Here is a 15992-nt window from a genome sequence, read left to right as displayed (position 1 = left end):
TGGCTTTAGTGAATAATGAAAACTGGATATATTCTGAAATATTATCTTTGCTTTTTCTACATATCGTTTTCCAAAATACCATACCAATATTTTACCTCTGTAAAAAGCCGTGTAATCACTTTACCTCGCTAGTCAAGAAGTGATGTTGGTATCTTTCTTGACAGAAAAAATATTTCTGATTTTTTTCTGAGGCAATGATCCTTCAATCTTCTTCAGTATAAGGAAGCCAGCTTAGATTGTTATCAGTTAGATTTTACAGAAATTCGGAACTAAATTTAGTGTAAAAACTGTGGTGTGACTTTCATTCTTCAGAAAGAAAACTTATATCAACGTTACTTTGAGCCCTTTTTAATCACTTAACATATCTTTTGTGGCCTCCCTGGATCAGAAGAGTTTCATTGGGTACAAATATGCCATCAGTGCTGATTTATTGGTTTTATGTATTAGACACATATATGCTTTGTGATGGTAATTTGGACGGTTCCATTTTCTATTTTTGCTATGACTCTTTATACCTTCAAAGAATAAAAATGCACTGTAGATGTTACTATGGGGTCATGTGAAAGGTGTGGGTGATAAAAGAATAATTGGGTGGCACCCTCTTCAAATCTGAAATTTAATTCTCCATGTGGCCCTTTGACTTCTGATGAGCTCGAGCCCCAAACATAGAGATTCCATGCTCACTAACTCAGCGGTGGGGACGCCAAGACACTGTGGAGCTCAGGGAGGCCTGAATTCCTAATGGTGGCACAAACTGGGGGACTCGCATGATGGTCACAGCGGCACGGCTGGGAGACTAAGGCAACCCAAGCTAACTTCAAAACACAATTACCCTAGGGGTACTGAAGCTCCGAAGGTCAGGGGTGACGGAGCAGAGGCCAGAAAGCCACTGCTGCCTGCCTGGGACTCAGGTGGAATCACAAAGCAGTTTGAGGAACATCTCCCTGTCTTTGGCATCTGACCCGAACTTCATAAGCAGCTTTTACCCTCCACTGCATCTCCAGGCCCCAACACATGATGGCACGCTATCACGATTCACCATCACCGTCATGGACAACACAACCACTAACGTCTGAATACTGCCTGTACCCCAAGAAACCCCCATGTTGGCGGCTCCAGAATGCCCTACGGCACGTGCTTAGGGACGGTGATACGGTGTGATGGGGAACACTGACATAGCAAGTACTCAGATTTTGCTCCTGCATGTTCCTTTAGGGGGACTTTTTGGGGTGGCAGAGGCAATGGGGGACCAGGGCACCTCTTCCCCACAACTCTTCTCCAGATTACCACAGAGGATCTCATTTCTTCCTCACAACTACCTTGAAAGGGAGGAGTTATACATCACCCTTTATAGACAACACAACTACATCCAGATGCTTATGTAATTTGCTCAGTATCACGTGGCTAGAAGGGGCCAAGGTACTGGAGTAAAAGTGGTCTTAATCCAGGGGCGCCTGGGTGGCACAGCGGTTAAGCGTCTGCCTTCGGCTCAGGGTGTGATCCCAGCGTTATGGGATCGAGCCCCACATCAGGCTCCTCCGCTATGAGCCTGCTTCTTCCTCTCCCACTCCCCCTGCTTGTGTTCCCTCTCTCGCTGGCTGTCTCTATCCCGTTGAATAAATAAATAAAATCTTAAAAAAAAAAAAAAGGAGTCTTAATCCAAAGGGTAATCTGAGAACGGAGTAACTGGAACTTTTAGAAAGCTGGGTTCAGGACTCAAATCCACCAAACTGGTTTTTTCGATACAGGTATAAACCTGCAAACTGACCAGGTTTTAACTTGCCTCTTCTTTTTGAGCTAAAAACCAGGCTGGCTGCCTTGTAAGAAATGCGTATTTGGCCACAGATGTTATACCCCTCTGGATTCATTACTGAAACTAACAGGTAAAAGCAGAATTCTCTCTGGGTCACGTGTGCACGCACACCTGCATGCAAAGATGGGCATCGGGTAAATTCGGACCCCTCATCCCTAAGGTGGGAGGTGTGGACCAGTGCAGGGCTTCTCAAAGTTTGCTGTGCACACCGATCACCTGGGCGTCTGGGTAAAATGCAGATTCTGATTCAGCAGGTTTGGGATGGAGCCCCAGATGTTGCATTTCTAGCAAGCTTCCAGGTGATGCTGATGCTGCTGGTCCACGACCACACTGCGGAGCAAGGGCCCAGAGTACCTGAGGGCTCCTTCCTGTTGAAGCATCTTCGCAGCTCTGCGATGGCATTCTCGGGCCCTGCTCCCAGAGAGGTCGTGTCCATGACTGCTCACCTGCCCAACTCCATGCCTTCTCTCCACATAGCCACTTAATCCAAATTTCTTCCAGGTCCAAGGTGGGATCCATATCCATGAAGTATTCCTTAACTCGTTTTTTTTTTTTTCTCCCCAGTGATCATTTTCTTCTAAAGTCCTCTAGCATCAGAGACTTACTCTCTTGCCTGGCGTTGCTCACTGGTGATTTTTGGATGAAATGTAACTGAATTATAGACTAGGAAGGCCACGTCCCTTACTTTCAAACGGTCAGATTTTTTTCACCCTCCCGTCCTCAGTGCACATGTCATTCCATGGTGGCCTTCCCTGAATATCCAGTCTAAACGACTCTTTCAGCTCTCTGTAACCAGTCGCAGCACCCGCTTCTATTTTCTTTGTAACACTCACCAAGTTTTGAAATCGTCTCCCTTGCTTGTTCACTTGCTCATTTTCTGCCCACCGCCCTCTAAGAGAGAGGGGCTTTGTTCACACTGTTCCCCACTCTCTCCCCTGTGCCTAGAATGGTAACTAGCCATAGCAGGTGCTCAAGAAATACCTGCTAAGTGAATAAACACAGGAATCCAAGAGCTGGGCACACAAGAGGTGCTTCAGAAAATGCTTTGTGGGTGAATCAGAGACCTGTCACCCGAGCACTGATCTTGGACTGTAACGTTTCTTCATTTTTGAAAACCACTTCCTTGTCTGTGTTTCTTCTTTCCTGCTGGGTACTCGCAGCAGCTCACATCACAATTAATTCTGAAAGGAGAGCAGACATGTGAGCTCCCATTAGTTCTCAGTAGGACAAGTCCGTCTCTCCACAGTGCTTGTGGTTGATAAGAAATAACAGGAACAACCTGAGAGTGGACATTTAGGATCCTTTGGGGAACGTAGGGCAAATTCAGCCGTCGGCTGTCCTCGGCCCTTCCATGGATGGAGCCCCGTCTGCCAAGCCCTTTCCTGGCTCGGCTTTGATCTGCTCTCAGTCCCGCCAACACACCCCAGTTTCTCATCCGAGACCTCAATTATTTTATAAGACACACACTCTAGCTTTGATAGTGTACCTGGGAAATGGTAGGAAATGCAGGCTGTAGGGGAAAATGGAATGGACAAAAATGAACCCACTTGTTAGAGAAAACAACCCGAGTTGGTCTCCAATCGAGAGCCTGGTGATTTGTAATGTTAAGAATGATCGAGGCTGAAGGCAGAGTGCAGGCTACTCTTGCCACATGCCATCTACCCGGGACGGAGGGAGAGTCCTCCATCCGATGGGTTCTAAGAAATGCTCTGTAGACTTTTCATCATTTCCTTTCCTCTGTAGTGAAAGCCTTTGGGCTTGAACTCTTTGACACCTTTCAGAAACACAAGAAACGGGTTTGATCGTGACCTTGACGCTAGCGTGAGTTAACCCTGTTTCGAAACCGAAGTTCTTGGAAGTGCTGCTGAGTGCTGTGTCTCAGAGGTTCCCCTGTGGGTATCGAGGGAGTGGAGGCACGGCAAGTGCCCGTCCCTCCAGCAGGATGGGGATCCATGAGCAAGGGCTAGAAACAGGAACCATGGAACCTTCAACTGTGAGAAAACCCAAGGCCAAGCCTGCCTGGCTGTGGAAATGCTGTCCTTGCACTTCCAAGTGCTTCTGCTCCATCCACACTCTGCTCAATGTTTTTCTGCCTCTCCTGTTCCAGAAGAAATCTAATGAGGCTATAACGTATGGTTGCAGTTCACATTTTCTTTCAGGCTCTTTCATCCTTTACATGTGCCATGAAGCCATCTGTGAGGCTACTAAGGGATGTTGTGTTGGAGTTGCAGATAAAAGCCCAGTTAAATCTGAATTTCAGATCTACAACAAATTGTCTTTAGGTTTATGTCCCATGCAATATTTTTATTTGCGAAATCTATTGCCTAGTTTGTGGCTGTTTTTGGTCATGCTTTTTCCTGTCCTGTTGCTTCTTCCTAGCAGGGTGGAAGCTTGAGGAAAGAAGAGGAATTTTATGTCCTGTGTTCAACCTTGGGAAAACAGGTTCCTTCTTCTGTTGTCGAGATGCCAGAAAATGGCTTGAGAGTCCTTTCTGTGATAGCCTCAAACCTTCAGGCTGAAGAATGTTCTCTTGGTTGTGTTTTCACAGACTTCGAATTTGACTGTAGACTGACAGGAGTTTGATAGCTGGATTCTCCAGCAAGGTGAAATTAAAGGGCCCCGGCTAGCCACACAGTGAGGAAACCAGCAATGGAGAGAGCGTTTTCATCCTCCTGGACAGCGGGCTTTGGTGAGTGGCACTGGGCCTCTGCCACACGGACAGGAAACATAGTTCCATCACAGAAGCTGATTCCAAAACCCCATTCCAGGGAGATTAAATGAAGATACAGTCCCAAGTAGGTCCTGGTGAATAGGAATAGAATGGGAGAGTGAGGAAAACAAGCTGGGAGAGGACCTCGGGACTAACAAGGTTGAAAGCTAAACTTAGTGAGTGTTTACCACGGTCTAGGCATTAATTTGCAGGAACTTTATTTGTTTATTCTCCCAAGAATGCCATGAGGTAGGGATTAGTGTCATTGCCCCATTACAGCTGAGGAAACTGAGGCAGGCAAGATTAAGTCATTTACTTACTTAAATGAAGTAGTTAGTTAGTGGAGGATACAAAGTTGTTCCAGAACCCACTAAACTAAACTACCTCTGTTTCCGTGGCCCAAGCAAACTGTGACAGCGGCACTTGCGGAGAGGTTGGCGTTGAGCTTGGCGTTGAGCTGTTGAGATAAGCCAACCCTTTCCCCCTGCAGGCTTCTGGAGACTGAGAGGGGCCTGGGTGGACCCATGGCTGACCACCGGCTGCCCCTGGGCAGCACTGGGAGCCCGGGCCAGGGAGCCAGGCCAGGTTGATGAAATGATCAGGGGAAGCAAAGGGGTTGTGAATAAATTATGAAACTGAAAAAAATTACATAAGGATTGTTTTTAAGAAAGAGCAAATGAAAGGTTTCAGGTCACAGTTTAATCCAACTAAATGAAGCTCATCTTTTTCCTCTTCTTTTTTTTTCCCCAAGGCTTTCATTGCTCTCTGCTACAACATGTTCCACATGCTGTCCTGAGCTCCGAGTTGAGACACTGAAATGAGCAATCACGATTAGGTAGTCTTAGCCTTTTAGTCCTTAGCAGGGTGCCAGGGGGTATCCCACAATCCCAGAAATCATCCCAACTGAAGTGGCTGATGAAATCAGAAGGAAAATAACTCCAGGGGGGCCAAATACAATAGTAACTCAGAAACCCCTAGGAATGTATGTTGATACTATATTATTACAGAGAGGATAAAGGACTCCGCTGGAAGCAGATGGGATCTGTCTGATTTCCTCTGATACCCTGAGCTAAAAACAGAGAAAATTACTGAAAGTGGTAACACTCAGGTTAAATAGAACAGTTCAGAGTTCCAAAGAGCTCAGTTTGGAAGGAAGCCTCTAAGTAATAAACCATAAATCTTATTGTAGTCGTCAACATAAAAACAAAAAACAAAAAAAACTAGCTATGTCCAAGGCCTGTTTGTCTAGAAAAGGATTCTTTTCTTCTGCAGATCCCTCAAGTGAGTTTAAATGTGCAAACAATAACTATAATTTATGCAGAAATTGGAAACTGTTAATGACTTAATCCCTCTAAAATCCTAATGAAGTTCTGCGATATTATTCTCTTTATACAGATCAGCAAACAGGCCCACAAAGGAGACGAGGTGCCACCCATGGCCCCTGGCAGCCAGCTGGGTAATGAGATGAGATCTCAGATCTGTTCTCTGTACAAAACCCCAGATTACTGAAATTCAAGAAATCTTGAAGCTTGGAGCCAAAAACTCTTTACAGATGACAACTAGACCTAGTTATTTCTCCTTTGCAGTGATTTCTCTAAAAGGAAACAATCCAATGTGGAATTTAAAACTTTCCCTTTATACGGCTTGTTTTCTAGCATTCATAATCTGAGCAGGAATAGAGAGGTGGGAAGAGGTGGATTCCAAACACCCGGATCATCATGCAGATTCACTATTTGCTTGAAAAGGGTGACAGGGGTCACCTTGCAAACAGGCAGGTGCAGGGTTTCCTTTTAGGAAACATTTCTCCTTCATCCCCTCCCCCCTCCCCACCATCTCCCTCCGGCCCACATTTATATCACTGCATCTGTAAATGTTTGTGTCCTCATTGTTCTTTTTGAAAAGTGTATGCTTGAGCTTAAAACCCAAGTGAAGGATGTGTGTGTTACAGAGGGACAATCTTGTAACTGGAACTGTGGCCAGCAAAGCCCTCCTGTGTGGGTTCTGTGGATCCTTAAACAGCAAAACTCAGCACAGACAACACCCACTCCACACCACCACCATAGGATTTCTGTCTGCACCCCAAAGTTCAGACAGCCCTTGTTTCGTCTGCTCTCCTCCTGCTTTCTTCCTGAATCCTGGCTGCCTCACTCCCATAGATAATTAAAATCTTTCTTACTTTCTCAATACTCCGTGGGGAAATTCCACTTTGAAATTCTCTTTTCCCTGTCATTTTTACTTTACAGATGAGAGGACAGGGATGAGCTAGGAAACAGGATCTCTCTCTCCCTCTCGCATTTTTAAAATGACGTAGGGAGTTTGGACATCCTCCCTACCGCCCCCCCCCCTTTGATCCTAACCCTGATTCCTGGAGAATTATTACTTTTCCTTTTAATGCTTGCTGATTACCGCACGGAGTGGGAGCAGGAGGGGCTGCCCAAGGAAGCGCCCCGGAGCTGATTCTAATCTCCGCTGAGCCCCAGTTGCCCCGCGTGCCGGGGAGACGCCGCGGTCCCGAGGAGGCCGGTCACAAAGCCCGGCTCGGCCGGAGCGCGAGGGCATCAGACGCTGGCTGCCCCGGGGCCCGCGGTGCGCCCAGCGCGGCGGGGACAGCTGCACTCCGCCCGCCCCAGTTCGCTGGGGGACAACTTACTGTGCTCGCGCTGTGCGTCCACACCGCAAACTCCCAAGTGGGAGGGGGAGAAACAGCCCAGGCTGTGTCGTGTCCGAGAGTAGAGGCAACAAAAGAGGAGAGGGAAGAGGGAGGAAAGGAGGGCGGGAGGGCGGGAGACGCGGGAGACGCGGGCACTGCCCCCTCTCGCACCCCAGGGCGCCCCTCGGGACGCTGACGGGGAGACCCTCCGGGAGTGACGGCCCTTCCTTTGGGCGCCCTCCGGCCCGCTGCTCAGACAGGTAGTTGGAGGGAGAAGAACAAAGCTCCCAGCCAAGGCGGGCGGCGGTCCCGGGGCGCCCCGGGGGCGGGTGAGGCCGAGGCCGAGGTGCCGCGCGCCCGCCAGCGCTGCCCGCCCGCGTCCTCCGCCGCTAGCCCTGCACCTCGCGCCCCTCGCCGCACCCCCCACCACACACTCCCCCCTCCCCTCGCGCCTCCTGGTCCTCCGGGAAGCGGTTCCCCCGAAGGCACCGGCAGCGGGCTGCGGAGGAAGTGGGGGGAGCGCAGGGAGGCCGGCGCTGAGGGGGGGGGCAGCGCCGGGGAGGAGGCGGGGGGCGGGGCGGGGGGCGGGTGCGCCCCCGAGCAGCAGAGTCGGGCCGGGTACCGACTGCCATCCTGCCGCAATTTCCCTGTGTCATGGCTCCGGTCTCTTAGCAACAGCCGCGAGTCCGGCCGCCCCGAGCCGCGCCAGCCGCCGCCGCCGCGGGCTCAACTCCACCCGGCGGAGCCCGGCGCGCCGCAGCCACACAAAAGAGGCGCTGGGGCCGGCCCGGGAGCGCCGCGGCACGGCTCGCGGGGAGGCGCAGGAGGAGCGGCGGCGGGGAGGACGGCTCCGAGGCAGGATGCGGGCTGCGGAGGACCTGACACTTCTTGGAAACTCTTGGAAATGGCTCCCGCCACAGCAGCGGGGGGGGCTGCGAACCTGGGGCGGGCGCTCGCCCCCGCTGGGCTGCTGAGCGGCGCTCGGCTGGTGGGCCCCGAGGCGCTGTCCCTGCGCCCCGCCGTCGGCTCGGGCTGAAAAAGTTTCTCCATGGTTCCTTTGTGTCGCCGGAGCGCCCGTTCGCCGGCCCGGAGCTGCCCCAGCCTTCCCGGGTAAGTGAGCGATATTGTTTGCTTTTAGTGCTGCCATTTTGAGCAATTCTGTGAGTCCCCGGCCCCCGAGCTGCCCCTCCCCACCCCCGCGGCCCCGAGCCCGGGTCCCTCGGGCTGCTGGTCGGGGACCTCGGCGGGCTGCACGGGATGCGCTGCCCAGAAAAAGCGAGCTCAGGATTGCCCTCACTTCGTTCCTGCCTGTGCTCTTTCCAGAGGCGGACTCCCAGCTGCTGCACTCATGTGACTCCAGCATAAATAAGCGACCAAATAGCGGGGCAAGGGGTCTGCTCTCCTGCCAATTAGGGAGTGAGGGGTCGAGGACCGGGACTGAGTACCGGGCAGGGCAGGGCGCTCCCCGCCTGTGGGCTGGGAGCCTCAGACGCCGAGTGGGGCTTAATCCATCATGAGCCGAGAACTTGAATGTCTCTCTTGGAAGCAGTTGTATTTTTAGACATCCCTCCTTTGCTTCCCCCATCCTCCATTCCTTAACCACGGAAAGACCAGCATCAGGCAGTAAATTGCGAGGGCAGCCAACCTCGACTGCTAAGTTTGTTTCCCTTCATTATGTATGAAGAAAAGCCTCAAACGTGGGTCTTCCTTGCCATCTGACTTTTGTCAGTATTTCACGTCAGATGGCAATACATTATAAAGGAGTTCAGCCTTCAAGGGAGCTGAAGGAATAATAAACTAGGGAGTTAATTACTAGCTATTAAACTAATTTTAAAGATCTGTAAACGATTGTTGAAATCCATTCCAATTTTCCTTACATTCTGTCTACCCAGAGCCAAAGCTGCCTTACTGAGGAGAAATACATGTGGGTACCTTCTTTCCCAAAGATGCTTAGCATCCTGGCGCTCCTTACCAATGCCCAACAAAATGTTAGCCCTGCTCTCTTTGGGCAGAGCCACCCTGCCAACTGAGTCTAGGTTTGTTTCTAAAATGTCTGGCTCGGAAATCCTTAAAATAACTGCAGATCTCCGGATTATTGCATTTAAGATGCTACAGTCTAGGGATCACTTAAAACAGCAGTCTCTATGTTACAACTACACAATAAATGTGCTTATTTTGGGGGGTGACAGATGAACAGTAGCTACTCTTTTTTTTTTTTTTTTTTTTTTTTTTTTTTTTTTTTTTTTTTTACAATCTGTTTGTACTTTACTGGTGCAGCCTCTTCTTAAAACACAATTTTAAAGGCTTATAGATATATTCTCCCTACTAACCCCTCTCTAACCTACCTAGTATTTCTCTTTACTGAAAACCAACCAAGTTCCAAGGAGACATTGATTTGCAAACATTGTAAAGAGCTGATTACTGTTTGCTTTTCCACCAGTGGAGAAAAGATTCTGCCTATATTGATATAATGGAGGGAGGGGATCAAGGGCCAAAGCTCTTTACCCAGGCGCCAATTAAAAGCAAAATTCTTCCTAAGTAATCCCACATTTTCAAAGGGTAATTTATTCTAAAACATGAATTATTTCATAAAGGATAAAATACCAAAAGGCTTGTGAGTGATATCTGAGCCTTTCAAATTCATACAATGCCCTTAATTTTAGCATCTCTATTATAGGAGGGAACACAACCAATGGAACAGAAAATGTTTTACTCTGGGGATCCAGCAGGATTGACATTTTTACAAGCTCACAGATATCCGCAAAGACACATCTGTGCATTTACCTACCAGGCTTTATTATAAATGACTAAACTTCCTATAGGATAGTGCATTGAGTTTTGCCACCCTCCCTTCCTAAAAATGACCTCATGAGAGAAAGATGAAGAAAACAACCTCTCACTTGGGGGAGATGTCAGTCTACAAATCATCATTATTATGTAGACTGCAATACCTAGTTAATTGCCTTCTCATTTGAATATTAGGATTCTGAAGAGTGCTGTTGGCACATTAATAAGGGGTCAGAAGGCTATAATGGCAGAGTGGCTGGTTTGTTGTTGTTATTGTTGTTGTTTTCTTTTTAAGATTGTAATTCTCCCACAGGAGAAAAAAAAAAAAAAGATCTTTCTCTTAGGGATTCTAGGGGACTTCTCAAAGTCCCTGATGAGATTTAGCACATGATACCTTTAAGGGAGTTCCTCTGAGGGAGGAGAGGAGGCCAGAAGGAAGAGCTCAGTTACATAACCTGTTACCTAAAACTAAATATTCCACCCCAAGAAGCTGTCCAGATGTTGCAAAAAAGAAAGGAGGAAAAATACTGCTTGCCTTTAGCTGTAGGAAGAGTAATAGGTGGGAGACAACTTTGTGAAGGGATTTATTGTCAGAGGACTGACTTAGTTCTGGTGCTCTCCCCGAAATGAACTCTCTATTAAACTATCTGCGGTACAGAAGTCGTCTGCCGGCCAGTATGTGACCTTTAATTTTCATCCACTAATGAAAATTGCTTGTGTCTTTATAAAATAGTAACTTTTGTGACTGTTTTAGTGACTTTGGGCTAAACACTGACAAATTCCTCTTCTTAGAGACTTGAACCTCCTGTACAGCTCCCTTGGGCAGTCTTCCGATTCTCTTGAGACAAAAGGAAAGGCTTTTGCCAGGAAAGTCCTCAACCACCACTTTGAGTCCCCACATTTGGTTTCTACTAATGGTCAGCACTCCTTCAGCTGCCAGCTGGGAGGGTTTGAAATGAGCAATGCTGGAATATCACCTACAGAGAGTGTGGTGGGATGGGGGTGGGGGGGGAAGAAGGCGTTCTCTCAAATTGTTTTATCACCTCCTATCAATGATTGCAACAGCGTTTCTCGGCCCTAATCCATCTACCCCACCCCCTGGTCTCTACAACCAGCACCTCGCTTAGTGGGTAGCCCTGGGGTGGGGGGGTACACATGTGGTGGGACTTGGGAGCTGGACGTTTGCGGAGCGTGGGATGTTGCTGCAGCCAAGCCTGTACCCTCTGACTGTCTTCCTCTGCTTTGCAGCAGGAAGAGGTGGCGGAGCAGCTAGTGGGCAGCTGGCGCCCCCACTACACAAGCCTCTGCCACAGAGACTAGCCCCGCACGGCACCGGCTCACCATGATCGCCACCGGTGGCCTCCTAAGGATTTCCGCCAGAAAGCAGGATCCCCTCCGCCCCCCAGCCCAGGTCCCTAAGCGCAAGCGGAAAGCCAAGAAAAGGCGCAAGAACGATGTGGTGGTGGTGAAAGGCAAACTAAAGCTGTGCTCCATCTCGGGGCTCATTGCCCTCTGCGGGATCCTGGTGTTGCTGGTGGGCATAGCCATGGCAGTGGTGGGCTACTGGCCCAAGGCCAACGGGACCAACAGGGAAGGGGGTAAGCAGCTGTCGCCCGCAGGCAGCGGCCACCGCATCCCGACCACGGCCAATAGCAGCGGCAGTGGCAGCAAAAACCTGTCCAGGAGCCACCTGGGGACTCCGGGGGGTGTCAACTCTAGTTTGGTGGGCGCGCCCCGAAGCACTCCACCAGCGCGGTCCGCCGGCCATTCCTCCTCTTCCACGTCTGTGGGTTTCTTCTTCCGCATCTTCTCCGGATACCTGCACTCTGACAAACTCAAGGTCTTCGGGCCCCTCATCATGGGCATCGGCATCTTCCTCTTCATCTGCGCCAACGCGGTGCTCCACGAGAACCGAGACAAGAAGACCAAGATCATCAACCTGCGGGACCTCTACTCCACCGTCATCGACGTGCACAGCCTCCGCGCCAAAGACCTAGCGGCCGCCGCGGCTGCGGCTGCCGCCGCCGCCGCCTCCTCGTCCTCCGCCCCCGCCTCGGCGCCCCCCGGAGCCCCGCCGCTCAACGGCTTCCTCAGCTACGTGCAGTCGCGGGGCCTGGAGCTGAAGCCCGGGAGCTGCGGCGGCAGCGCGGGGGACGCCTTCGGGGCGGCGGCGATGCTGGCCAGGGGCTCGTGGCCCCACCCCGCCGCGCTGGGCGGGGGCGGCGGCGGGGCCAAGGGCGCCGCGTCCCCGCCCGATCTGGCCTCGTCCCCGCGTTGCCCGCGGGAGCCCCCGAGCCTGGCAGAGGCCGTGTTCAGCATCTACCGCGAGCGCTCGGGCGTGGCCAGCCGTCGCCGGGCCGCTGCCGCTGCCGCCGCCGCTGTGGCCGCTGCCGCCGCCGCCACCGCGGCCGCCAGCAGCAGCAGCAGCCCGGCGCCCTGCAGCCCACCCGAGAGCTGGGGGCGCCAGAGCACCGCCAGCTCCCTCGTGGGCTCCTCGCTGAGCGCCTTCGCGCTATTACCCTTGCAAGGGGACCGCGACGGGGACGGGGATGGCGACGGGGATGCGAACGGGGACGCGGAGGGCGCGAGCTGCGGCTGGCAGAGGCCACCTGGGGAACGTGGCTCCCGGGAGATCCCGCGGGGCGAGCTCGACCTGAGCTTGACCGACCTCCGCGGTGCCCCGGGCGGCTCGCGCAGGGCGCCCAGCGAGCTGGAGGAGCCCGAGGGCGCGGCGGCGGCGCGCACCGCCAGGGGGCAGGGAGGCCGCCTGCCCAGGACCGGCAGGTACGCGGCCCTGCGGCGCCGCAGCACCAGCGGGCTCCCGGACTACCGGGCGCCGCTGTCCCCCGAGCCCCCACCCTCCCCGCGCAGCGCGGAGCTGGACTCGAGCCTTCCGGCCAAAGCCGCCTGCCCCTCTCCGCCCCTGCGGCTGGAGGACTCGCCCCCAGCCAGGCCGGACTCGCCAAGCTCCCAGTCGGATGACCCATCCTGCCGCAATAAGGGCTACACCCCCCTGCGGGAGGCTGGCACCTCTTTGGAGTCGGTTGTGAAAGCAGTAGCCAGTAAAAGTCCAGACTGTGAGGCTGCCACGGCCCCGGGGGCGCAGCAGAGCCCCCCGGAGGATCCCAGCCAAGGGCCACCCGAGGCCCAGCCACCTCAGCCGGTGCAGAGGCAGTTTACAAACAAGGAGAAACTCTTCATGATTTCCAGGTCTCACGCCCTAGGGGTAGAGGATGGAGAACTGGAAAGTACTGGCATTTAGGAAAAGAAGGAGCGAAAGGGGGGAAAGGAGTCAGAGAATTGGGGAAATGCCCACTTGAATCGGTGAAATGAACATTTCCCTATTTCCTTGTGGACTTACTCGAGGAAATCGTCCAATACCCAAAGAGCTGCAGAATGTTATCCTTGAATTGCGTTCACAAGTTTCCTGTAGATAACTCCAAGCAATTTTTTTAAAAAAAAGCAAACTAGTCTTTTATGTCCGATGGTGATTGTATGTTCTATGAAAACCAAATGTATTAAACGGTCAGCAATCTAGTTCATTAGATAAAATTCTCTTAATTTTCTTAGGATCAAAATAATATATTTTTTTGACAGTAACTGTGCACTTTACTCCAACTTTTTCTTCCCCCTCATTTCCCTAACCCTGTCCCCTGCCGCTGGTTTTGTCCATAGCTGCTTGTGACTGACAAGCTTTCCTTCTCCTGTGCTTTTGTGGAGCATAGACGGGTTGGTCGAAGTTCTCTGAGAACCGACCTTACTAAATGAAGTCAAAGCCAGAAGCCAGAGTGTGTCAGGAAAGAGCACTTTCCTTTGCCCCGCCCTACTCTGCTCCAACAGCTCAAAGGCCTCTTTATTTTTTAAAAGGATATTTACATTTTGCTACTAGGGTATCTAATGGAGGAGGGGATGGGCATCATCTAGATGGATTGTTACATTCCTAAGATCACTATATCAAGTACACAATGCTTTATTGAGTATTATCACACCTGTATTGCAAATAGCGTTATTAAAAATCTTTTTTAATAAAAGAAGTTTCCAAACAAACAGTTAAACATAATATCGCTTCATTTTGCCTTGGAACTAATGCTTCTAATATACATTAAAAATTAAACAGTTCCGCTGGTAAATCTGAAATATTTTGCTATGACACTGTACTATGACTGTCGCTGTCCTCCCCCAAAGTGCTCAGTGCTATCATGACTCCATCCACTTCCAGTATATTTTTAACTTTTAAATATAGGGTAGTATTGAACATTTGGGAGTTTCTCTTTCAAATAGAATGAAACATTAAATAAATAGTAATTTTCTATAATACTTCCTAGTTTACCTCAAAGTATTAATTTACAGAGTACCAGGCTTAATGGCACCTTTTCATCCTTTTGGATTTGACTTATTTGGTTTTGATTTTAAGTTCATGATCTTGAATCCATGGCCTACATAGGCTAAAAAGGTAATGTTTTAATAATTTGGCAGATTGTTTACACTTGGTTTTATTAAAAGTCAATTAGTTACTCTTCAAGGACAGTAAACAATGTACCTTTCTGATGCCCTCTTCCTTTGAATGTGAGAGCTGAGAACCTGGAGAGTGGTACTACTTTCTTTTGACCATTTGGGCATGAGGCTATCATTATAGGAGGCTCAAATACTGATTTTAAAGGAAAACCAGCCAGAGATGTGGTCATGTTAGTCCCCATGCGTGAAGCAGTGGGTTCAGTGGAAAGAGTGCAGATTCAGGAGTGAGATTAGACCCACAGCTCTCAGCATTTGCTGGCTGTGGAACTTTGAACAGTCACAAATGCTGTCTCAGTCGTTCAATCTATAAAATGGGCATAAGTAGACAGACCTCATAGAGAGATGAGCAGGTGGGCAAGGGGTTATATGTACAGAGGGGAGCAGAGTCCCTGGCTCAGTGTACTCAGTAAATCATTATTGTAATTGTTATTATTATTATTATTATTATTATTATTATAAGTTGTCTGCATGTACGCAGTAGAATAACCCTTCCTTCAACCTGAGCTCAAGAAAGCCTGGCTAAAACCTGGAATATCCACTTACTATCTGCATAACCTTAGGTAAATCACTTAATCCCTCTGGGCCTCTGGTGGATGATATATTCTCTGATTGCCTTCGGCTCTAGAAGCTTTACTTCATTTGAGGGTATTTGTTTTGTCCTGGATATAATTATATTTGTACATACAACTGCAAAGTGAGTATACTTTGTAATCTACCATTTCGTGTGACGTTCTGTAATCAATTTAAAAGGACCTAATTTATTTCCACATTGGATCTGCATTAAGCTATTAACTCACTTTAAAGCTGTGGATTAATTTATTTGGCTCTTCTATATAGCAAAAGTGAGTTTCCACTAGTAAGAGTGACAAACGAGTGTAATGATACCTCCAGGTAGTGTTGAATTTCATTGGTCTCTATTGTTTTATCATACTTCCCCCAAAGTTCTGATTTCCCTAGTTTCTCTTCTCCATTATCATGCATAGTGGGTCAGGATTTATACAGGGTTTTGAGGATTATCTGGACCTGCTGGCAGATGCAGAACCAAAATTGGCATTTCTGGAGACCATCAGAATAGTTTCTATCTTCTTAGCTTCCTGCTAGATCCTTTCCCAAAATCCGTTCTTAGAGACTTGCAGAGAAGTGTTAGGAGGCACGGCTAGTTTAAAAGCTGGAATCTGTTTAAGTCTTCGGGCTGGAATAACAAGGTTTTTCTCTACATGACTTGGCAGGGTTTGTTGTACCCAGAACAATAGGGCCATTTGAATCCTGGAATCCCCCCCTTAATTTATAAATGGGGTTGCTAAGAATGAGAAAGATGGGACAATTTGTTCAAAGGCAAATAGCAGTGGCAGGACTAGAAAGCTAAAATAATTGCAACAGTTGGTATATGCATCCCTCCTCCCCCACCGCCCCATATTCCTACCCTGTACTAACTAGCTGGGTGACAATGGGCTTTAGCCTCTCTGTGTCTCAATTTCCTTTTCTATACAATGGGCGTAATAATGCTCCCTACATCT

At 49.8% G+C, this 15992-nt stretch overlaps 1 protein-coding gene across 1 annotated transcript; it reads left to right on the top strand.

The window, feature by feature from the left end:
• Positions 1 to 11302: 11302 nt before the first annotated feature.
• On the top strand, positions 11303 to 13242 carry TMEM200C (transmembrane protein 200C). The gene has a single exon (XM_040632372.1). The coding sequence runs from the start codon at positions 11303 to 11305 to the stop codon at positions 13220 to 13222; it is 1920 nt and encodes a 639-aa protein (XP_040488306.1). The 3' UTR covers positions 13223 to 13242.
• The last annotated feature ends 2750 nt before the right edge of the window (positions 13243 to 15992 follow it).

This window comes from Ursus maritimus, unplaced genomic scaffold, assembly GCF_017311325.1.
Source record: "Ursus maritimus isolate PB19 unplaced genomic scaffold, ASM1731132v1 scaffold_18, whole genome shotgun sequence".
NCBI lineage: Eukaryota > Metazoa > Chordata > Mammalia > Carnivora > Ursidae > Ursus > Ursus maritimus.
This window is presented reverse-complemented; position numbering and strand designations above follow the sequence as displayed.